The sequence below is a fragment of the Rhinolophus ferrumequinum genome, chromosome 13, assembly GCF_004115265.2.
Source record: "Rhinolophus ferrumequinum isolate MPI-CBG mRhiFer1 chromosome 13, mRhiFer1_v1.p, whole genome shotgun sequence".
Classification (NCBI taxonomy): Eukaryota; Metazoa; Chordata; class Mammalia; order Chiroptera; family Rhinolophidae; genus Rhinolophus; species Rhinolophus ferrumequinum.
In genome coordinates, this window is record NC_046296.1 from 67,645,853 (window position 1) to 67,671,323 (window position 25,471).

Consider the following 25,471-nt stretch of genomic DNA (forward strand, 5'->3'; position numbering starts at 1 on the left):
CACAGCCGGCGCCCCCCACGGAGAACCCTCTGATAAGAACCAAAGCCTTCGGTTGAAGCACCTGCCTTTCACGGTCTCATTGTGAAGGAAAAGGGATCAAATAAATGGTACAAAACAACAAGGAATCTGTTCAAAGGAACTTACGGGAGTCGAGAGGAATCACCCCTTTATCAACATCACGCTGCAGTTTTCACTTAGTTGACGTCCTTCAGCCAGAAAACGAAGTACAACGTGGGGCTTCCAAACACATTCAGCCCATCTCTTACTGCACCAGTATTCCTAGGGCTGGACTTCTTTCGTGTTTTCTTGGATTTGCCTTTGCTTTCTAAGAGCTGGACAGGGAATGGCCGGGAGGGGCGGGGGACACGGGAAACACTGGGATGTGAGGATACAATACACTCGGTGGGTGAGAAGAGGCTGACTTCTCAGTGTGGGAGGCCAAAGCATCTGGAGAGTCTCCAGAGACAAGCGCAGCAGGATGACACATGGGACTCAGGAGGGGGTTGGAATCGGGAGAGGCGTACCTGGCCCCAGCCTTGGGTTCTGGGGGGTGCCCTTGCAGACCAGGACAGGGGCTCCCAGGGGTCAGGGATGCTCAGCACGGCTGAGAACTGCGTGTGCATATACACGCACCTATTTTTCCAAGTGCACGTGTGTGGTTGGGATGAAGACCACAAGTACGAAAAGCATCACTGACTTCACACACGCGACAACAGAGACAGAGACCTCCTTTCAATTATCCAATAGCAATCCTGGAGAATCTGACTCTAGCCACTGCACGTGTAATAGTGAACAGACTCAGTAAGTACCCTGCCCTCTGGGAGCCTGCACTCTGGTGGGGGTGGGGATGGCAGGAAACCAAATTAGCTAAATTGGTGATCTATAGTGTGTTAGTTTGTTGTGCGTGTTCTGAGGGAAATAGTAAGCGGGGGAGGGAGGGTGCCTGCGATAAGCCAGGGATTAGGGGGGTCTGTCTGGCAGGGTACAATGACAAACAGGGCTGATGACAAGTGCTCACAACCTACATATACTCTGAAAGAAAAGCCGCTGGGATGTGCTCACAGTTTGGGTATTGGTGAGAGAGACAGAAAGCAGTCAAGGGTCATCCCAGGGCCTTGACCTTAGCAAATGGAAGGACGGACAGAGGACAGAGCTGCCAGTGCTGAAGCCCAGGCAGGGGCAGGCCCGGCAATGTCCATCTACCACCCGCTGCAGGAAATGCAGTGGAGCCCTGTGGGAGCAGCTCCTCCTTCCGGCGTGTTACAGTGTCAGCAGGCAAGGCCAGCTCTGGGCCAGACAGACCCCTCAGGCTTTTAGACCAGGCTCTGTGACCCACAGGACGGCCTGTTCTTTGAACAGCTTTCAAGCTAAGAATGGCTTTTTATATTTTTAAAGAGCATAAAACACACAAAAACACAAGCAAACAAAGAAATGTCTGTCGGCCAGCCAAGCCTAAAATACTCACTATGTGGCCCTTTCCAGAAAAGTCTGCTGACACGTTTTATAGGTCGGCATCCTCGATTCCAGGTGTAGGGTCAGCACAGGAGCCCCGGACAAGGCTCAACGAGTCCGGAAGTTCCTCCCAGAAACCCTCCAGGAGAGTGGAGTTTGGGTCAGGAGCAAGGCAAGGACCTGGGCATCCCGCATCCTAAGAATGTCCCTTAAAAAACGTGTGTAACATGCACAGCCCGCTGTAAATTCCAGAGGTTAGAATGAAAAGAACCGACTACAGACTCGGGCGTCCACACGACAGAACAGTTCCTTGTGACACAGGAAGCTTGAAACTGACGTCAATGTAATTCTGAGTCTCATCCCTGGCACTCAGCTCCCTGAGACCCGCAGGCGCCTAAGAGTTTGTTCCAGAAAGACAACAGCACAGGCCCGTCTGAGGGCCCAGAGAACACAGCCTTAGTTCTGGAGGCTTCTCGCAGGAAAGCCAACAGAAGCCTTTACACACCTCCCGTACTGCTCGGAGCGTGCCGAGGTGCTCACACGGGGACCACCCGTCGAAAATTCTCCATCCACCTGGGAGTGGGAGGCACGTCAGTGCTCATGTCCTCAGATATGGAAGCAGTGACATCTGCCAACACAGGCGTGGGAGAGACAACAGATCCCATTGGAAGAACAAGAGTGTTTGCCCTGACCTGGAGAACTATCTCCCAACTCTCATTTCTAACTTTGGGGACAATCAGAGGTCACCTTCAATGACTAATAAACTATAATCCGCCGTGCCATGAGCCGGGCAGAACTGGCAGCATTCCATGAGGCTCAGTTATTCCCTCAATGTAACAACGGCCCCAGGACTAGTAACAGACCCCCCTTAGAAAACAAGTGTGACAAGCCCAGAGAACGCCACGGCACTTCAGCAGTATGGCAACTGTGGCAATAATACCAGATTTTTATGTTTCCCAACACACACAGGCCTAGTCCTAATGTCCCCCACTTGCTCCAATCACGTGATCACCTCCATGAAGCCGCCAGCACCCATGCCCCGCCCCTCTGCATGTCACCCCACATATGCAATGTGTCCTTCCTTATGCATTCTTTGTTTTCTGCCCCCTCAAGAACGTAAGCACCACGAGAGTCAGTATTACCATTCAACAGTTTTAATAAATCTACTCAAATTTTAAAAATGGCTACAATTTGCCTTTCCGTCAGTGCCTAGTTAACGAGCTGGGAAAGAAATACTAGCCTCAGTCAGCCATTGCCTGTTCCATTGGGGTGAAGAGGACACTTTCTTCTTCCAACGACGAGGACTGAAGCTCCCCCTGCCCCTGACAAACTGCAGGGGTCCCAATATGCCTACTTTCTGATCAAATAAAGCTGAGTAGCCCACTGTGATATTCTGACGATGAGCTGAGAAGTTCTTGAAGGTCCTTATCCTACTTTGGATTTTGCAACTCAGCTACCAACACCAGAGATAGGAAGCCAGCTCACTCTCTTCTTCGGACAGAGTAAGAACTGAGGCTAAAGAGGGATAAAGGATTTGCCCAAAGACCCAAGGTAACGAGTAGCAAATCCAGGGTTCTGACCCCAGGCTCCGGGCTTCTGAAGCCCCGGCCCTCCTCCCGCCCCAGTGCTCCATCTACACCGTCTAGCTGTGCTCACACCATACCCACTGCTCAGAGACTGGGAGAGGCTCCTTCCTTCCAGTCTCTCACTGCCGGCCCTCTGACCCGGCCACTGTCTACAGAAGCACAGTGGCTAATCCGGCCAGTCTACCTTTAGGACACAAGAGGCCCCCTCTGAGAAGCAGCACCACTGATGTTTCTAAACTAAGAATGTTAAAGGTGCAATGTTGTGCTTTTTCATCAGCGTCATCTGGATACCAAATAAGACATGTGGCCTACTGACAACAATGACAGACCACTCAGTTGGCTCAGATGCCGAAATCAACCCAGTGCTCGGCTTCCCTGATGAGAAGATGGATTGTAATCACACGGAAAGCTCCTCTGTTTTCCCGCGGTCAGTACCAGAGGCTGTATGTTCTAATAACTGGGAAAAAACCTGCCCCCTCGTTTGGATCTCCTAACTGCACGAGGAGGATGAGTGGGTTGGCAGTATGTCCAGGCTGGGCTGCAGAGCACAGGTTAAAAGGTGTGACCAACATTAGGAGGTCGGGAAGGGCCCACCCACCGCAACTCCATTCCACCCAGTCCAGAGACCGCGGTCCGATGTTCCTTAGCCCCACATGTCCGAGCCCTTCACCCACTATTCCAGAATTCATATTCCAACAGGGACTCACAGGACACCCAAGACGCTCCAGCCTCTCTTTGTTGACTCCAGCTGGGGAGACTCAAGTGCACATGAGCTCACTAGATGGAGAGAAAAACCAAAGCCATGACAGAGTGATCACGGTCCTGCTGCAAACCCCTTCGCGTCCCCCTTTGTCCCAGCAGCTCACCGTCCCCACTCTATCCTTCAGCTAGACAACAAAGACAAGCCACAAAACTTACTCAAAATGAGTTCCGACATGATGGCGAGGATCGCCACAGGTGCAGAAACAGAGCTTTCACTTAAAGAATCTTCACAAAGACAGAGGAAAGCCCCGGACAGACAGTCAGTGCTCTAACTGCAGACCCGATTCATTTGTTTCCTGATCAGGAAGCTTTGTTCACAGCGCACACCCCTGAGGGAATTGAGTGTCATCAAATAAACTGATGCAACCTTTCCTGAAGGGAGACAGACATGCGGCCTCAAATTATTCCCAAGAAAACACCACCACCAACCTGTGCACAGCCGTCCACGGCGGGAAGCACTCCTGCGGGGGATCCCCATAAAACGCCAGGCTAGAAAGCATATTTATTTCCAGCGCACTGTTACAAGCTGGGTGTTTACTCTGTGCGGTGCCCCTGCGCGTGCAGCCTTCGGTCACAGAGAGCAGACGTGGAACAGCCTCAGGAGTGTGTTTCAGGAAAGGATGGAGTTATGGAAACGGTAATGAGTCTAACGGGACTATGTTCTCGTAAGGACGCAAAACTCTTAGGCCACTTGAGAATCATTAGCATTGAATTACGGCACCAAAAATAATATTAACAGAGCCTGCTATATCCAACCGCCATCGTCCTCATTCCCAGGTTATGACGGCCTCTGCCACACGGAGGGGCATTTGGAACGTTCCAGAGAGGGGCAGGCCCACGCTCTCCAGGGCTGTGTAGGATGATGGGCAGCTTTGCCCTGCTCCGCCCAGCGTCCTCTCTTCTCCAGGTCTGCTCCTCCCGCACAGATGATGAGCGGTGGGGGCCTGGGGCTGTGCCTCTGCTTCCCCAGACATCTGCAGGCCACTCACGACACCATTTCATCATGTCTCCCCAGCTCCAGAGCTCCCAGTGACGGCCTGTGATGCACGTGAAATGCACGCTCCTCAACCGCTCCCACCAACACTTCTTCTTAACGCCCTTCCATTCCTTCTTTCCTTTTCTCCCCAGCACTTGGCATTGTCCACTGTTTCACTTCCTCATTGTAACATCTATCCTCTTCTCCCTTTCCAGAATGTACATGCCACGAGGGCAGTGGTTTCCATTTGCTTTGCTCACTCTCGTACCCACAGAGGGCATAAGGGTGCCAGCACAGAGAACATGCGCCATGAAACGGGTCAGCACAATTTATCTGACACTCCACACTCACCGCCTGGGAAAAAGCCAGGCAGCAGTGCTCCCGCTCTCTGTTACTCTAGAAGCTTCCTGGTAACGGAGAATTTTATGCCCGTGTAGTATCAACTACAGGGTACCATGCTCTACAGACCTACAATGTGCTACATATAGGAAGTACCTACTGAGCGAATGGCTCAGGATTTACTAGAAATTAGGTGTGATTTTTCTGCACTGAAGTAAAAGTGCTCATTTCGGCCCTTTAAATGTATGTGAAAATTGTCCAATCACCTGTGCTCTGCTGTGAACTCATGTAGAAACGTGCCAGCTTTCCCTTCCTGAGAACCAGGACACTGGGCTGCAGCCAGCCTCCTGATCTTGGCGTGTCTCCTAAGCAATCTGCTCCCTGATTTAATCAAGTAAAAAATGACAGGGCTCGTTTTCCACCTATAAGATCAACGGAACGTTTTCTGAATAATAATTTGGAAACTAACAAACAAACATGGCTAGTGATGACATGCAAGACTAGAACACTCCTGAGAGGCAACAGGCAATATTTTTCAAGGGCCTTAAAAATGTTTACATCCTTTAGTCAAGTCACCCCATTCCTGGGAAATGACCCATCAAATAAAAAACTGGGCGCAAGCACATGTTCATGACAGCATTTTCCATAATATTAAAAAGCTCTACGTGCACAAATGTCATTTTTGAATGGTGATACCAAGGAAACAAGAGCAGAAAAATGGAAAAGTGTGGGCCACAGAATGTCATTTTGCAGTAGTAACCAGTGGCGTCAGGAAACGATGTTGGTGGGTGGAAAGTGAGCTGAAAAAGTACATGCTTGGGGCGGCTGGATGGCTCAGTTGGTTAGAGCACAAGCTCTGAACAACAGGGTTGCTGGTTCGATCCCCACATGGGTCAGTGAGCTGCGCCCTCCACAACTAGATTGAAGATAACAAGCTGCCACTGAGTTTCTGGAAGGGCACCCGGATGGCTCAGTTGGTTAGAGCGCGAGCTCTCAACAAGGTTGCCAGTTCAATTCCCACATGGGATGGTGGGCTGCACCCCCTGCAACTAAAGATTGAAAACGGCGACTGGACTTGGAGCTGAGCTGTGCCCTCCACAACTAGATTGAAGGACAACAACTTGGAGCTGATGGGCCCTGGAAAAACACACTGTTCCCTAATATTCCCTAATAAAAAATTTTTTTAAAAAAGTACATGCTCATTATGTCAGGCACTACAAAGAAAAGATACACACTCACACTCGTAAAATTACTGTTTGATTAGGATGAGGAGAAACTCTTTTTCTTTCTGCAATATTCCTCTTCACATCTAAATTTCAAATACTTCTAAGTTTCAAACACTTCTGCAAAGTCAAGGAAAAGCAAAATAAATAACAAAATGAAAAAAAAGTTGCACAACTTATCCCAAAGCGTTAACCTCCCTAAAACAGTTTTCGAAATTGAGACATAGAAGAGCAACAGCTTAATAGAAAGTGATCAAAGAATAACAGATAGTTCACAGGGAAAGGAACACAAATGGCCCCCAAGTCTACGCATTCATAAGAAGAGAAATGCAAATTAACTACACAAGAGGCCACTTCTCAACTATCTCACTGGCAAACGTTCAAATGTTTGACCAAACACTCTGTTGGTGCAGCTGTGGGTCAATATCCACTCTCCTACCTTCCTGGCTGGAGTTCAACAGGATCCAACACATGGAAAGGGGGGTCTGTCAGCAGCTAACAAAATTTTACCTTCCTTTACCCACTGACCCAGAAATTCCATGTGGCCAGTATATGAAGGTAGTCAGTACGGTCTTGTTTGGCATGCCAAAAGATGAAAAACAACCCAAGTAGGGGGCAAGTTAAATGAGCCACGGACAGCGCACACAGCGGAAAACTGTGTAGTAGCAAGGACGACAGGGCCTCCTAGGCATTAAAACAAAAAGATCGACAAAACGTACCAAGAGAAAAGAGCCAAGTGTAGAAGAGTATTATACGCTGACTGTTGTGTAAACTTGGTGTATATCTGTACTTATTTTTACCTGCACAAAGAAACACTGGATGACTACCCCAGATCCTAATTAAAACGGGGACCTCACAGGGAGGGGAGGGTTGGGAGGTGGAAAGAACGGCCAGGCAGAGAGGCAGACCAGAATTCTCCACATTTACCTTTAGATATATGTGGCTGTAAACCATGTGGATATCCCTATTTGAAAGTTACAAAGATTTTAATAAAATAACCTTAACGTCATAATAATAATCATTTGAAATACATAGAGGGTCTTTTGGCCTTAATTCAACGAAGGGTTAGTGCCCATTCATTCTACCCACCTGTTTACCTACTTAAAGTGAGGAGATGTATTTCACTATTGGATGCATTAAAAGTTCCAAATGATATTTTAATAGTAATTTTCTTCTCTGAGGTAACTCAGATTTCCAAAAAAAATGTCAGCATGCATCTGCTCTCCTACATGTGTCTGCCGAATTCAAAACCTGACATTCATATTATTGTCAAAAGGTTCAACCTCCTCTGATCAGCTGGCTGCCTCTCAGAGTTCAGATCTGAGACAAGGGCCTGAGGCTTTCACAGTGTCAGCCTTTTTGGGAGGGTTTGAATTTTCCCACAAGGGATAAACAAGCAGCATTAATTCAAATAAGAATTAAGAGATAATAATCACAGCTGACGCATCATGAGAACTTGAGAGTTTGGTCAACTCCTCAGCCACTTAATGGTGCAATAGCTTCATGAGGCAGGGACAATTACCCCTGGTTTTGTAGGAGGAGACTGAGGCACAGAGAGGCTAAGTGCCGAGGGCAGGATGTGGACCTGCTGGCAGTCCAGACCTGGTCCTTGCCTCTTAAGCACACACTATAGTTCCTTATTTCCTGAAATGAGATCAGGCTGCATGTAGCCATCTCAGGGACATGCAGAATCATGCTTCAATCCCCAGCCTCACTTCTTAAGAATTCTCCATGGTTCCATCGCTGCACTTCTGGTGAACAGGCAGATAGAGGTGAGCTGCACCACCCCAACCTACAGATTCTGCACTGAGATGGCAGATCTAGCAACAAGCCCCCCCCCCATGGCTGAAAGCACGATGCAGTCCAGAATTGTTCCCCAATCTTCATTTCCACCTCCTTCCTTGCACTGGCGATCAACATGTTATCCTCAAGCCCAGTGAAGGTGCAGACCAAAGGTTGGCAAGTGTCATTGGCAGAGGGGCAGACAGTAGATCTTTTGAGCGTGGAGGGCCATATAGTCTCAGTAGCAGACTCTGCTGTTCACCAGCGAAGCAGCCAAAGGCCATTCCTAAACCGACAGGCACAGAAACCGCAGGCCACATGCTGACCCCACTGTAGGTACCTTGGGTGAAAATCCTGCCCACCATTCTAACCTTCTCCCTCGTTAAACATCATTAAATGTTCTAATACAGTTTGTTTTTTTCTTCCTTCCCTAACATTTCATTTCCATTCCAAATGCCTGCGCCTGTTGTGACGTCGTTTCACAAGCTGACCCTCGGCCACCTACGGCCTGCACCGCACGGCCTGCCCTACCTCACGAGGGGCTCACGGTCACTATCGAGGGAGAACCTGCTGTTTCGGCCGCCTGCTCCCCTGCTTATTTCCTGCAGAAGTTCCAGGCCTTCCCATTGCTCAGCCTTTGCTCGTGCTGTTCCAATGGTACAAATGTCCACTCCTCTCCTTCACCACCGAGTGACTCGTGTCCCTCCACCACCATGCGGCTCATTGGCACCTTCCAAGACCACCTCAGCACCAGGCATGGCGTGACCCTCAGGGGCGCCGTCTGAGGCACCGCGACCCCAACGGACCTTCAGACATCAAGTCTTTCCTCCACATTAAGTCTGTAAGCTTCTCAGGGTCAAAGCCATGCCACCTTGCCTCATGCTCTTGACTCTTACATGACATTTATTCTGTGGGTTTGATGACAATATGGTGGCCGTCCCAAGCCAATACACATGAGGGAAGCTGAGAAAGTGCAATAAACGAAGCCAGCTAGTCTGTGGTGCCAGCCAATAGTTGTTGGTGCCAATTCAACACCAACAGGCATCCCCAATTTGGGGAGCAGTGAACAAGGAAACCTTATTCAGTGCAAACACCTCCACTACGCTACAGCACGGCTGTGGGACAGCGCCTGTCCGGCATTAAATGTCAGGGCCCAGTTTCAAAGCGAGGTAATCTGGAGCAGAATTACACTCTCCCAACCCTAAATCCAGCCACCCCCTGGAGAGGGCGCCTGCTGTCATCATGACTCACTGATCACTCCGTCCCCACCGGGAGAGGATGCGGGCTTCTCCAGCTAAGGTGACTTAGGGAACTGACTTCATGAGTTCTCTCCCGTTCACGCATCTGCTCAGCCAGCTGCGGCATCTAGGAGATGTTTTCCTCTGGGAGTTTGGACCCCGCGGGACACAGCACAGGACTGGGACCCCTGACCTTGAACTCGGTAGTGTGTATAGGGTCCCACCCAAGGTGAAACCCAGCCAGCTGCCTTTTCAACCACGGTCACAAGCATGCAGCCAATCTCTCAGGTAAAATCGCTCAGAAACCAGAGAGGCCAGGAAAGGAGCGTGGGGGCAGGAAAGGGAAAGGGTTTTCCAAGGGGAACCGAATCCCACGTTCCCATTCCAAGAAATAGTGGTTAGCCCACAAAGAAACCACCTGGGGCTGTTTCCACTCAGCCCAACCCACTCAAAAAATTCTTCTAAAAGGGAAAAATAAGTTACAGACCTAGAAAAACATGCGCAGTTTAAGAAGGTGAGCGGGGGCGAAATTAGAAGTTATATAATATCCCTTTTGGGGGGAAGTTATCTCCCGAAGTTTGACAAAAGAACAAAGAAGCAGGGCAGCATTTCCGCCTGTCACTCAACCTCTCTGTAGAAGTACCATGCAGATGACGGAGGCTGTGTCCAAAACCCAGATGGCGATGAGGGTGGCGGGGAGAGAGAACAGTGGAAATTAGAATCCACTTGCCTGCGTGCTACTGCTCAGGCTCCCAGGGAAGCGCGTGGGTTCCGGGGGCTGCAGGCTGACTGCTGGTACGCCTACCAGCCTGTGGGTCTGGAGGGGGGAGCCATCCATTCCTCCCCCAAGGGCCTGAGCAGAGAGAGGCAAGGCTCCTCCTCCAGGGGGGAGGGCTGCAATCTCCCGTTTGCAGACGGTAAGAAGCGACCAGCAAGAAAACTGCACTGAGTTCAAAATACCAAGACAGGAATCTAGAAATATGCAGTCTATCGTTTCTTAACCTAAAGTAGAGACACAGGCAAGGCTTCATTCAGCGGTAAGGATGCAGAGTTAGGTAACCGGGAGTTTAAGCCATGCCGAAAACCCAGTCAATGTCAGCGTGAGGGGGAGCCTGGGGACCGCACGGTCCCAGCCGTCTCCCAGACAACACTCGGAGACCAGTGACTCCCACGGCCACAGAGCTGAGTGGCAGAATCAAGTGAGCACACAGACGTCCTCCTTCTCGGGTCACTGGAGCTGCCAGGCCACCACACTGACACCCAGGGGCTGTCTGCCCTTAGAAGAAGCACGGCCCCGTGTTACAAGCTGAATGATGGGCAGAAGGCAGGAAGTCTGCAAGAGGGAAGGGTCAAAGAGAACTCGGTAGCCCTCAGACCCCCTTGTTCTTGGCCAGACCCCACCTCAGAACTCAATTTGCTTTTCAATCTTAACCATCCCATCGCAACACTCATTAACTCTCTGGAACCTACGCCGCACAACATATGAGTACATATACCAGACAAGCCCATCGGTGGGACCCCACCCCCCAGCCTCCAGGGCTCAGACGGTGCCAAAGAAATCAGGCCGACTCGAGGAACCAGACCACTGAAGGGATTTCCATCAGGCAATAGCTCGCAGACCCTTGGAGATCGAGGGAGCTGAAGAGAACATTGCACACGCACAGTCTTCCCCTTCGGGCCCCCACATTTCCTGGGGTTCCTGCAACAAGGACAAGGAAAGAGGGCTGGGACCCCAGCGGACAGCAGCAATGAAGGAAAACGGCCATCAGCCTTTCCATTTTTCTACACTTGCCGAATAGTCCACAAAGTGTATGCCATACTTTGTAACAATAAAAACGTGACAAAGGAACAAGACAAAGTCTTGGAAAGTAAGGTGGGGCTGAGAGTGACTTCAACACAAAATTTCATGCCATCGAGTTTTTGGTCTGTTTGTTTAGCGAATGTTTTTTCACTAGTTTTTATGTAGACCATGATTTGGGAGCGATAAATTTAGCCCAGAACTTCAAACAATCAGAGGACATGGGAGGAAAGTGGGAGCATTAAGCCCCTTAAGGGGTCACTGAGGAGTGACGAAACCAGGCCCCTGCAGGTGTCCAGAAAGAAGGCTGACATTGCCCACCTCCTGGGCCAGGGGGCTGTGCTAGGACCAGACGGCCGGGGTCACCCGCCTGCAGCCCTCTCGCGAGAGCGATGTGGGAAAGTTACCTAACCCATCCGGGCCTCAGTTTTCCCACCTACAAAACGAAGATGATGATACTTGTGTGAGTCACCTAAGGCTGCCACAACAGAGCACCAGGGACGGGGGACTTCAAGGACAGGCATTTACTGTCTCATGTGCTGGCGCCAAGGTCCAAGGTCAGGGTGTGGGAGGCTGGTTCCCTCTGCGGCCTCTGCTGGGTGTGTACACACCGTCTGTCCCTGTCTCCTCACACTGCTTCGCTTCTTGCACATCTGTCTCTAAATTTCCCTTTTCTGAGGACAACTGTGATAGTGGGTTACAGCCCACTAATGACCTCGTTTCCATTTGATCCCCTCTATAAAGACCCTCTCTCCAAGCATACTGTGAGCTACGGGGGTCAGGACTCCAACCTATGGATTTGGGGGGACACAGTTCAGCCCCCAGGGGGCTTATCAGAGTGTTGCAGTGAGGACTAAATACAGAGGTGACACACAGCTGAGGGGGCCTGAACAGTCAGTGCTCCCCCAGAAATGACCGCCGATGTCCTTGCCATGCCTCGCTGATGGGGTGGCAGCCCCAGACCAGGAGGCCGGAGACCCGAGGCACGACCGATGCCACGGCCACAACGTCCCTGAGCCTGAAACGTCATCTGAACGACAGGAACCCGCCAAGCTCAGTGTCACTGCAGCGGAATGGGACGGACTGGAAGGCAGCAAACAGAGGAAACAGCATGGCTGTCCCCACCCTGACGCCTGAGGACAATTCGCCCAGGCACTGGCAACTAACCCACCAAGTTCAAAGTGTCTCCTCTGTCCGGAAGAAAAGTTGTTTTTCTAGACATGGCAGCTAAACTGATTTGTAAACAACCAATTTACAGGTAACTCGGAATGCTGTTTTGCACGGCTGGGGAAAATGACCACTTGGTCAAGCGTGTTTGCTCCTGGTGACGAGAACAGGCCGACCCAGAGAAGGGGAGGCGTGCCTTCATTCAACACAAGGAGTCCTGCCAGGGAGCCCGGGCCCTCAGGACCGCCACTGCCACAGTATTTCAAGGACTGGAGTCGCTTGTGGTGTGCCAGAATAAAGGCACAACACCGGGATTGCCCCAGCGAAGGACGTGACGAGTGACTGGCTCAGCTGGGCCTGCCAGCTGGGAGTTTGCTCTGACCTGGCTGGCTTCTGTGCCCGAAACGTTCACTGCCCTCCTGCTGCAGCCGAAAAGAAAGAAAAAAAAAAAAAAAGCCAACATATTTTAACTTGTGAGTCATCTTGAAGGAGATTCTTATTTTGCATTTTCTAATGCAAATAATGAAAGCCAGAAAGTTCTAGAACATATGTATGTCTTCCAGCCTTCTTAAGAGGGGCCCAGAGAGGAGAAGGAACTTGACCAAGGGACACACTCGGGGTTGGCAAGGACAGCCTAGCTCTCGTCTCCGTCAGTCTAGCGCTTTTTGCCCATGGCGTGCCGTCTCTACTGTCCACCAGGAATACTCCGTCTTCATAGAAAATTTCACTTTGTTCCGTGTCACAGTTGCAATGCCCGGAGAGTAGCCGTGGTAGTGAAGGAAGAACACACAATTTAAAAGCAACTAACAACAGCTCTCACACAATTCAGAATCCTTTCACGAGGGAACAGTTCCTTACTCCACAGATGCCAACAGCTCATTGCACATGGTGACCCATTTCTGAAAAGACATCAGTGCTCCTTGAAATGCTAATCAGATCCGCCAAAATATGGATTCCAAAATCAAACAGATTAGTGCTTTGAATTTAAACACACATTCATGTCCTTTAATTCATCTGATTCTCCCAGCAAGCTCTTGGGTTTTTCTGTGCATTGCACAAAAAGGAAGAGAGAAGCGCATCTTGACGTGGCTTCCCCCAGAAGCAGGCGGTGGTCCCAGGAGACAGTTATGGATATGCGAAGTGAGGCAGGCAAGGAAAGCAGGATTCATCAAGCCACCACCAGTGTGGTTAATGGGAACTTCATCTTAACCACTCGGGGACCTGCGGTCACAGCCTGCTCGTCACCAGCCCATCCTAGAGGCAAGGCCAGGCCAGTTACCTCCCACCTACTGGCCCACTGGCTGAGGCTGCTCCACGGCGGGATTCTCGTGTCCACACTTGCAGCCCTAGGACGAGGGGCTCCTCAGAGAGAGGCAGGTACCCACAGCTGGGCCAGTGGGCACTGAAGGGGCAGAATGGAGGTGGGGTGGGGGTGGGGCGGGAGCCATCACAGACCGTGGCTCTCCGTCCTCCTGCCTGCATGCTGCTGAGTGCCCAAGCTCTGTGCTTCCGGGAGGAGGTCCTGTGGACAGTGACAAACGAGCTCTTCCTTCTGCAGATGAGGAATTACATGTTTCACATAACACTTTCAAAGCTTGATTTGCGGCAATTTGTCAGACAAATCAGACTCTCACTGAAGGAAACACGATCTAAATGCAGCGAGATGGGTCAGAATTCATTATAACTCACGTATGGAGGGATAAGATCCTCAATTCAGGGAGTGGAGACAGGGAAAAGAAGAAGCCAGAAAGGATGGACAGTCACGCCCAGGGAATACGTCTCAGGGGCGTGGTGGACAATGGCATGCGGGAGGAAGGACCAGACCAAGATGTCTCCAAGATAACTCACGCGCAGGGCTGTAAAACCTCCTGACACCATTAACAGGAGCCGAGAAAGTAGAGTCAATTTGGGAAGAGAAGTCTGTGCTGGGCAGACGCACAGACGTGCAAAGGACAGAGGCTTCCAGGCGGAAATGCCCCGGAGGGGAGCCCAAGGTCTGGCAGAGGGAACTGGATGATACGACAGCTGAAGGACCCCCGTAAATGCAGCAACCCAGGCAGTCGCCTGAACCACCAACTCCATGACTGTGCTGGCCACGGTGAGTCCCCCCAGGTCATTATTTTACTACACAACCTGCTTCAGACCAGCTCAGAACAGGCTGTCCCGGTCACTCATCCTCTCACAACAGTATTTATGCACCTCAGAAATGCAAGAGGAAGAGGTTGCCATGGAAAAGGAATATAGCTGCTATTAACCTCTACTTTAAAATATTATTTTCAGAATGGGCTGTTTGGGATATTCTGGGTGATTGGGGGTTTTTACAGTGGCAATTTATCCTTCTCCCAAAACAAACCTCAAGGCAGAGCCTTTGTGGGTTCTGGGAAGACCAATGCCAGTTATGCGAACTGGTGACCGCTCAGACTTCACGCCACCACGGCTGTTTTGTTCCAGCTAGAGGGGAAGAAAACACCCGGCATGGGGAGAATGACCCCAATCTGAAATAATTCCAGAGCTTCTCTGGCCAGTTTTTCAGGATGAGACGCACCCAATTTAAATCATCTCTATTTCTCCCAAAATATATTTGTAAAGAAGCGTGGTGAATTCCACTGCTTCACGAGACACACAACTGCTGACTGAGTACACAACTTCTCTAAAACTTAAAGTGTGATTTTGGCATTGACGGGGGTGGAGATGGGGGGGGTGGGGGAGAGGGGGAGGGGCGTGACATACGGGGTAGGGGGCTGGGCACCGGGCAAGGCAGCCCCTGCCACCGGCCTCGGGAAGTTTCCAGTGTAAAGATAAAATAAGACAGGTGCATAAATAACTGCCCAAAATCGAAGGGAAGGGAAGTGATGTTTTACTGGTTGTCCAGTAAGGGAGGTGTTTGACCCGCTTACAGTCTGTCAGGGTATGTGTTACCTTGACCTCACAGGTGAGGAAACTCACGAATTCCCATTTCTCAGCGTCATGGGTCTCTTTGAAATAAAATCTGAACGGTGTCCTGAGCACACATGCCTCCTCTCTCCAAACACGTTAACACCTGCATGAAGGCTGAATCTACGTCACATACCTCTGGAACCCCAAAAGCTTCACTCCCAGAGTCTCGCGTGGAGTCAGTGCTTAATGGAAGTCTTAAGTGGACTGTTAGCATTCTGAGACAGAATACGTACTTTTACAGGAATTCGATATCAAAAATCAAATACCTTTACCCCTCAGAAAACCATTGGTTGTTGTTTTTTTCTTTCCTGTTCCGATCGGTACTGCATATTACTATCCTAACATCTGAGTTAGGAAAGGAAAGGAAAAAAAACATAATCTGAGTATGCACGGAATGCCTACGAAGCCAGGGTTCCTTTTGTGATGCCCTACCAGGCAGTTAGAAACTTTGGGCTGACAACATCAAACTTAGGAACAGAAAAGCATCTGTTATTACCTTTCCAGTTGCAAAAGTATCACAGGATGTTTTAAAGGGAAAATACAAGAAAAGGCATAAAGAGGACAAGTGATAAATCCACAAACCAAGAAAGACATCAAGGGAGCCAGGTTTATTTCACACATCAGAGCAGGGGTTTTTTTTAAAGCTGTTTTCAATGCCAAAGAGACACACACACACACACACACACACACACACACACACTCTCCCCTTAAATTGGCATTCCACTGGCCAATGACTTCACACAATCCCTTCACTGCCAAGTTCACAGTGAAATGCAGCCAGTACTCTCCTCCGCTCTTCCTCCATCCTGGAAGAAATAAACAAACCACTTGTAAATGTGAGAGCAGGGCTGAGACCCGGCAAGCAAGGCCTGTCGGGGCCCGGAGAAAGGTCTTCCCAGCCACATCCAGGGCCGCACGCTGCACGTCACCACATGACCTCTTCCTTTACAGACGAGGAAACAGGGCCAGTGGCATGCAGTGCATGCCTGGCAGACAGCAGCCCAGGGCTCCCGATTTCAGCCATCCCGCGCCCACACTCCACGCCTTCTGAGTCACGAGTGCTCTCTCTCCACACTCCGGACTGCTTTAAGTTTCCTCACTGACAAGTGAGGTCATCACTTTCCATAGGACACGCTGGCTCTCTTACCGCCCTGATGAAAAGCAGACTGTGGGGACCCGGGTGAACTCGCTCCTACTCACCTCCTCTAACAAAACAAAAGTATAGGCTCCTCCCGGCATGCCCGCCAAGCGTCAGAAACGGCCTTCTGCCAGGCCACTTTAAAAAAAATAAGAAAGCAGGCCAGATTCCGAGTGCAGATCTGGAAACCTCAGAAGGCTGGCTCCGCTATGAAGATACCGTCCCAAGGCAGGGCTGTGCATCTCTTCTTCCCTGAACCACCCGGGGGCAGACACAGAAAAAATAAAAGCAAAGGTCTCAATGAGCAAAAACCCAAAACAACACACAGCTCACTTTTCCTTCTGGTATGTATATTTCCGTTCCGTTTTCCAGAGGCCTCAACTGTCATAACACAACCTCCAAAATATTAGAGGCAATCTGTACACATCTGAGGCAAAAGTGATTTTCCAATCGCATACAGTGAGGGCTGGGAGGTCACAGGACACAAAGGGCTACAGAGAGGACGTGACCTGGGGGCAAAAATGAGTGACCTGGGTTTGAGGGCAGGTACCTGAGATCAAAGACCTATTTCATGCTGGTGCTACCTGATCAAGGGACTCAGGACTCCAGGGGCTGCTCCCACCACCCTGCTGCAACAGGGCCCCAGGATCTGTTTTCTTAATTAACAAACAACTGTGCAAAGGTTCTGTGTTTACCTTCCATTTCCACATCCCACTGCTCAATTCCTCTACTTTCTGTGCACATTAACTCCCCGGCACCCGCCAGACCTCCCATGGGGAGAGCAGGGTGAAGATGACAGGGCTTCCTAAGACTCCAGACACGGGAATGCAAGCTCCCTGCAGCTCCAGAATGGCTGGGACACTCCTGATGTGCAAGAAGACAAGACCTGGCACTTTAACCTGGGATGGAGGCCTGGCCGCTCACGGGGAGAGCTGTGTATTTGGGATAAGCCAGTGGGGTACTTCAACGGGAGTGCCACTGCCCTCTGCTCTCAGGGGAGGACAGAGTGGTGACGCACAGGCTACAGTGCTGAGCAATGACCTTGAGGCTCACGCAGGCTCACGTGCAGTGTGGCTTAGGGAGGCTGGCCGTTGCCTAAGATTTAACTCTTAGCTTAGCATCCTGCGGACAGGGCCTGCTCTAGGCCTTGGTCTTTTCACAACCCGCCCAGCGTCACTCTGCACCCTGACCCCCAGCCCAGGTCATGACCCCACCTCTCCTTCAAGGATTCTGTGAGGAAAGAGGCAGCTTCTCGATGACATTTTCATCCTTTAGGGCATCTAACGTTTGTCTTGCTAAGAAGGAGCTTCCGATACACATGCTGAGTTGAGCTGACCAAGAGCACAGGCCCAGCGCACACCAACCGCAGTGCAAGCAGGCAGGAGACGGAGCCCGCCACACCTGGACGCCCAGTATGGGCCAGTCGCGGAATAGGCCTGCATCGCGAGCTGATCTCTCTGCATCTTCTTTCCTCATGTGTCAAACGGGTGAAATGCCTCCCTCATAAGGTGCCTGGGGAATAAATCTGGTCAGAGGCACAAAATGCCGCTCCTGGACAAGGGACATCCCTACAAATGCCGGCTATCTCAATAAACCAGGCAGTTCATTACAGAGGGTCAACACAAACCCGAAGGGGGAAGGAACTTTGAAAATTAAAAGAAACAAAACCCTAAATCTCCCTAATACGTCATATAAAGTCACCACATCCTAATGCAAGTATTTCTAAGAAGCTATCAGTGTGGTGGCCATCCTTCCCTGTCCTGGGTGTTGACAAAACTGCCCTTTTCAGCACATGGGTGACAGCTACAACCCACGGGGGTGCTGCAGGTGAGGCCACAGGTCCATGGGGCTCCAAGGTCATCCAGGTTAATGTCCATGAAGGTTAAAGGAGCTGGTAAAACACCCACAGTGAGCCCTGCTGTGTGGACCGAGGGCAGCAGGAGCACAAGGCGCAGCCCGCCTCCGTCATGGTGCATGTACACACGTCTGTCAGGCCCCCAACTCTGCTTCTGTGCCAGCAGGAAGGCCGGCCTAGAACTGGGAAGGGGCCTCAGGAACTGCACGGAGACTCGGGGTGGAAGGGAAGAGGGTCCTGAGTCCTCTAACCCAGCTCAGCTCATCCATGATGTCTGATTTGGAAAAAAAAGTTCTGCCAAAAAAGTGCCTCCATTGGTGCTTCGGCCTGTGGTGTCTGGAACAGACTAGAACCCTGTGGCTATAACCACCTGCACCAAGCTGCCCACCAACCCCCTCAGCACGCTCCTGCCGAGGTCCACAGAAACAAGGCCTGACCGGAAGAGCGGCCAGCCCAGCACCCGTGGGAAGCCCATTATGGCCACACGGACATTTCCAGAATAGTGGGCGAGGAGGCTTTGGGGCGGCACAAACGGCCACATCAAAGTCCTAGGAACTTGCCCCCATGATTCAGGAAAGAGGCTGCCATGTAATGGGCTGAGGGCGGGAGTCACAGTCTGACCTTCGCCATTCCCCAGAGGGATGTGGAGCCCCACCGGCCCCTTCATAAGTGGGTCACACAGGTCATTTTCTCAAGGTACATGCTGAGAAGTCCATGGGTAACTACACCATTGGGTCTGGAACTTTCTTTTCACTAGGCTGCTTTACAATTGTTTTTTGCTCTCCCAAACTGGGTGATAGCTGAGGGAAAAGCATTCCTTCCGTGGAAAGAAAGCACGGAAGGCTTGCCCTCTACTCGTGTGTCTGTCTGCTCGTGCTGTCACTGTCACTGTCACAGCAATTAGGGAGCTACCTGGGTTTGTCCTTAAGCCCTTCCTTTTCACCTTCTGGACCTTTCCCCAGGGTGCAGCAGAACAGAGCAGTGGACCAGCAAACGGGATTGCTGGGCAAGGCGGTTGGTGACTGAGTTCCAACTTCCTGGGAAGGAGTGTGCCTGGTACCCCATGGTGGCCGTGACGACAGCCGTTCCACAAGACTGCTGCGTGTGTCCATCTGTCACCTTCCAGTGCAACGTGACACATGCCCTCCGGCGATCCATATGCTTCCTGGAACTTCACCCTACCTCCCCACCCCAGTCTGTCACTACCTGAGGGGTACAACTGAGATCAGGTGGTCTTCGCTGCAGCCTCCAGAAGAAAAGCTGAGAACCCAGTACTGAGTTTCTAGAAACAGACAAACTGGGAAGAGGTGGTAGGAGCGAGGGTACAGACGCCCACAGCACCCACAGGGGACACCCAGTTCAAAGATTAGAAAAGGGGTGGAAGAAACGAGGATGTTTATTTTCCTTAAAATGGAAGCATTTGCAGAGGTAGCTCTCAGCACATACCTTCAGGTGTTCTCTGGGATTGCCAAAGAAGGCCCAAACCCCACGGATTTAGAGAAATCACAGTGTTATGCAACCCCATAAACACTGCCGGGGGCCAGCTCCATGTAAGAGACTGCAAAGCTGCTTGGGACACTCTGGGACCACATCCCTGAAGCCCCCACAACACTCTCTGCTCATTAAGTCCTGTGGGCCCAGGGCCACCAATGCCAAGGTGGACACTGGGTAGACCAGGCTCCCTGAGGAATCACAGCGCCAAGCTTCCTCTAATCACAGCCTTCCAAGCAGCCGTCCTGTGCACCACACACAAAGGAACGTGAAAGGGAATTTGCAAAATGCAGGTCTCTCACCCAGCACACATTTCCTCCATGCATTTTAACCTGCAGGCGCTCTCTATGCCCAGTAGATACAGGGCCTTCCCCGCTGAACTCACAGTCCAGTTGCAGCTGAGTGCATCCGTGATTGCAGGGCGGAGGGAAGAGGCTCCAACAGAGGCAAGCATGGGGCACAGAGGACGGGCTTCCCACCAGACTGGCTCTCAGGACAGGCTCCCTGAAGACGCTTGACCGAGAGGCGGGAGTGACCCGTGAGCCAGGTGTATGCTGGGGGCCCAAGAGTAGAGGCTGCAGCTCGATCATAAGCTGCCTCCTGGGTTAGACAGAGTCTGAACTTGGCCCCTGAGGCCCTGGGAGCCAGTGATGGGGTTTTGAACAGAGTATCTTCCCAGGTTTGCCTCTGTAGAACGATTGTTCTGCAGCGATAAGGGGAGGACAAACCAGTTAGACCTTTGTGCAGATGAGTAAGAATTGGAGGTGGTCTCCGTGATTTCCGTAGTGTGTGTACATCGTTGAAGGCTATCAGAGAATGCATGAGGGAGGGGACTATAAACCACAGAGCCTTCCAGAAGGGTGACTCTGAGGCGGAGCAGCATCCCCAGGTGCCAGGTCATTAAAACACAGCATGTTTAAGGATATACGAGGTGTGGTCAAAAAAAAAAATACAGTGGATGTTTAAATAAGATAATGTATTACAGTAAAAGACACATTGCCATTAAATCCCCCTCAAAACACTCCCCCTCGCTTTGAACACAAGTATCCCATCGGTCTTGCCACTTTCTGAAGCAGTTCAGGAAGTCCTCTTTCATGAGTGTCTTTAGTTGTGCTGTTGTGGCTGCCTCCATGTTCTGAATTGATTCAAAACGTTTACCTTTCATGGTCATTTTGACTTGGGGAAGAGCAAAAAGTTGCATGGTGCCAGATCTGGTGAATAAGGTGGATGAGGGCACACCCTAATGTTTTTATTTGAGAGAAATTTCCACACACCAAAAGTGATGTGTGACACGGAGCCTTTCCGTTTTGATCATGAAATATGGTGAATGCTGCTGCCGAGTGCCAACCAACGGAAAAGCAGGGATATTCAATACTGGAAGCCGAGTGTCAAACCTTAGTAACAGTGCGTGACAAGTTTCAACTTGCTCAGTGCAGTCAGTTGGGTGTGAACTACGGTTGAGAGAAGGTGTGTTTTAAAGTGTGCCCTAAATCATCCTCCATCGTGATAACGCTCCGTGTCACGTATCGCTTCTGGGACGGCAATTTCTATCAAATAAAAAACATTACGGTGTGTCCTCATCCACCTTATTCACGGGATCTGGCACCGTGCGACTTCTGCTCTTCCCCAAAGTCAAAATGATTCAGGACATCGAGGCAGCCATGACAGCACAACTAAAGACACTCATGAAAGAGGACTTCCAGAACTGCTTCAGGAAGTGGCAAGAACGATGGGATAAGTGTGTTTGAAGCAAGGTGGCCTATTTTGAGGGGGATTGATGGCAATGTGTCTTTTACTATCACACATTTTTTTTTAATTTAAACTGACCGTACTGTTTAATGACTCCTCTACCTGGAGTCAGTAGTGAAATGGAAAGAATTTCTAAGATTCGGGAGACCCAGACACAAGACCCAGCTACAAGTTACATTCATAAGCTCTTGAGCGATTCCACAACCCCTGGGAGTCTCAGTGCCATCACCTGTAAACTGGGGGTCAAGACAACTGCCCTACTTCTCACAGGGTGGTCATGGGGATCAAAGAGGTGACCTACACACACGAAACGCCAAAGTAGGGGGCATACAAATGACAGCACGTGGCAGGGACCTGGAGGCTCCTTCCACTGGAAACACCCCTGAATCTCCAGTTCAGCCACTTCACAACTATGCCTGGTACCTACCATGTGCCAGACACAGAGGACACCAAAACAGTCAAGGGAGGTGCCATCCTCAGGAGCGCACTGGAAAGTAAATGGCTTTTACTGTGTGTCTTATCCCAGGAAAACAGAAACAAGAAAGGAATCTGCTAGTCGGCAGCCAAGACTCCTTGGTGTCAGACACAATCCTCCATGAACGAAACCCCCCTGAATATGAAATCTGGGCTATTCTGGCACACCCCATAAGCCTTAAAAAGGTTTGGAGGGGTCGCCTCACTGTCAAAAGCCCCAGATGCCCACAGCCATGTGATATTTTTAGAGCTGCTTTCAGAGCCCAGAGCTGTACGGATTTTGTACTCACTCCGAATTTAACTAGTATTTAGGTGTGCTGATTATAGCTGCAAACACACTTCTTATTCCAGCATGTGGTTGGAGCGCGGGACGAGAAAGAAGCTTTGGAAATTTACAGCACAGAAATAGCATGTGGTCTGTCTGCTTGAATTGATCCCTATGTGACCAACACTGAGGAGACCAGCAAAGGGCCTGAAGCAAACGAAAGACCCAGAATAAAACCAGGCTTTTTGCATTCAAATCCCTGTTACCGGACACTCGACAGGCTTTTCCATGGTCTGGGAGACCTCCAAGGGTTAGAGCAGCAGACCCAGGGCTGGGGCTTCAGAAATCTGTTTAGTACATTGGAGCGACCCAACCAAAACATCTAGACATGATCTGGATTAAAGGGAAATAATTAAAAATGGAAAAGTGCGAATCACTTCCTAACTGATTCTTCCTATCTGAAGTAACAACTTGACCCGGTGTGGAAATGAGTGATTTGTGGCAGAAGGGACAGAGAACTGAACTCTGTCTGGTCCAGTCACCAGCCAGCCTGAGACCGCTTGTGGCTTCCAGTTATTCCTTTGATGAAAGGTGGGGTTAAATGGAAAGGACGTTTTTGTGGGCTCTGTGGTCCTCTGACTTTACCTGGGGGTCAAGCTTGTATGAGCCCCAGGTTTCCAAAGGTCATCCCAATCTGAGCCTTGGCTGAATTCTATTTCTATTCATTTTTAAGACATCGGCTTTCATAAGACTTCTTTGAAGAAAGGGTCACTGCACTCGCACGTCCCCAAAATAATTTTGGAAACCACTGTACTATGCGAGCTCCATGATTTCCCGTAAGTCAAATGTCTACAATTCTCTATCAAGACACATCCACGCTGCCCTGCAGTGAAACGTTCAGGAGAAAAGGGACTATGGATGTTGCCCTGACAGGGTCTGGTCCAGGGCCACAGACACCTAACACACACATCTGACAACAAACCCTGTAACACACACATCTGACAACAAACCCTGTAACACACACATCTGACAACAAACCCTGTAACACACACATCTGACAACAAACCCTGTAACACACACATCTGACAACGAAACCCCCTAACACACATCTGACAACGACACCCCCAATACACATCTGACAACGACACCCCCTAACACTCATCTGACAACGAAACCCCCTAACACACATCTGACAACGAAACCCCCAACACACATCTGACAACGAAACCCCCTAACACACATCTGACAATGACACCCCCAGCTATCCCAGAATTTTAAGTCACTGAGAAAAACACAGGACAAGGTTTCTTTTTAAAATAAATACACTATTGATCTTTTTTATCTTTTTTGGCAGGAGTGGCGGAGGATGGTGTCTCTTTATAAATTTGACACATTATAGAAAATAAGGGTAAAATGAAATTATAGAATAAAAAATAAACCAAGAATATCATCTTGACAATTACTACCTTTAACACTGTTGTATTCTGTTTGTTTGTCTAACGTATAAAGGAAGCCCTCGTCGACACACAGGTGAAATCTGGATCATTCATCTAGTCCAAACTGACTAACATATCCTTCTTTACACTCACACTTGCAGCTCCTACTTTGCTGACAATCTGCAAAGCAGTCAGAATATCTTCCAAGCAGGGAAGAGGCTGTCACCCCATGAGGCCCCGAATACTGCAATGGGCGTAGAACCCAAGAACAGCCATGTCCTCAGTAACAACAAAGATACATGACTTTGAAACACAAATGCCAGACACCTGCTTCTCTCAATATGATGAATAGATTCTAGAAAGGTCGCTCACCCTGGAAAATAACTAAAACCCAGTTAAAATATTTAACTTAAAAAAAAAATAGATCAGCACAACTAGTTTACAAGTTTAAGTCACTTATGGTGTTCTAAGGCTTTAGACTTGACGTATACATTTTTCAGCAGTAAAATTTAGTAGGTAAAATTTTAGCAGTAGCCACTAGGAGAAGAGAAATAGGACATATAGCTGCCAACTGTAAAAGGAGAAAATGGAATAAGAATACAAAGAAACAAAAATGTACTTTAGAAAAAGTTAAAAAAACAAAGTTTAAAAATAATTGGGATAAAAAATCCAACTTTATTAAAGATCATGAGATGAGTAAATTTGATTGCCAAAAGAAAGAATATTAAAACTGAATTTTAAAAAGAGAGAGATGTACATAAAACCATACAATACATTGGAAAGATTGTAAGTCGAAGGATAGAGAAAGGTGATCCAGGAAAATGCCAACCAAAAGAAAGCTTTTGGGGGCAGATGGATGGGTCAGTTGGTTAGAGTGCGAGGTCTCAACAACAAGGTTGCCAGTTCAATTCCCGCATGGAATGGCGGGCTGCACCCCCTGCAAATAAAGATTGAAAAAGGCGACTGGACTTGGAGCTGAGCTGCACCCTCCACAACTAGATTGAAGGACAACAACTTGGAGCTGATGGACCCTAGAGAAACACACTGTTCCCCAGTACTCCCCAATGAAACATCTAAAAAAAAAAAAAAAAGACAAAGAAAGAGGAGTTCAAATAATTTTAAAAGCCTACAGAAAACTAGATAGAAATCATCCAACAAAGAAATCACTAGGTCTTGTTTTTGGCTGAGTATTATCAAAATTTCAGAAGCAGATAACTCAAATCATACGCAAAATTTTGCAAGGCACGAGGAAAAAAATGAAAATAGAAAAAAAAAATACTCCCTCTAAATCAAACAAAAGCAGTTAAAAGAAAAATGCAGACCAACCTCACTCATGAGTAAAGAAACAAAAATTTAAAACAAAATACGAGCAAATAGAACCCAGATGTTCATCAGATGTGTATTTAGAAAGAAAAAAACAAAAAACAAAAAAAACAAAAAAAAAGTCGAACAAGCTAAATTTATCCTAGGAGTACAAGGAATTTACCACTGGGATAATCCATACATTTAACGTGATATAGTAAGAGGGAAATAGTGGAGCCCATAGGGGTTATCCTAATAGATGCAAAACAGCTTTCTATAAAATTCAACATGCGTTTATGATTAAAAACATAACTCTGCCAAACAGATATATAAAGGAACTTCTTTACCCTAATGAGGGACATTTGGATAAAAGTGACAGCAAACATCATTTTTAATCAAATTAGAACATTCCTTATAAAGATCAGGAACGAGAAAACGGTATCTTCCATTGCTCAATTCAACATTGTAATATAGGTCCTAACACAAACATGAAAACAAGAA

At 49.2% G+C, this 25,471-nt stretch overlaps 1 protein-coding gene across 2 annotated transcripts in view; it reads right to left on the reverse strand.

Annotated features, from left to right (window-relative positions):
- The window catches only part of RNF144A (ring finger protein 144A), a 96,565-nt gene that overhangs the window by 39,788 nt on the left and 31,306 nt on the right, over positions 1 to 25,471 (reverse strand). Inside the window, exon 1 of one of the 2 annotated variants that reach the window (XM_033124655.1) lies at positions 4,230 to 4,350. The exons of the other annotated variant lie outside the window; for it this stretch is intronic. Within the exon in view, the coding sequence (XP_032980546.1) occupies positions 4,230 to 4,278 (49 nt within the window). The 5' untranslated portion in view covers positions 4,279 to 4,350. Of the gene's footprint in view, positions 1 to 4,229; positions 4,351 to 25,471 lie in introns of those variants that run through there. 2 annotated transcript variants of the gene reach the window in all.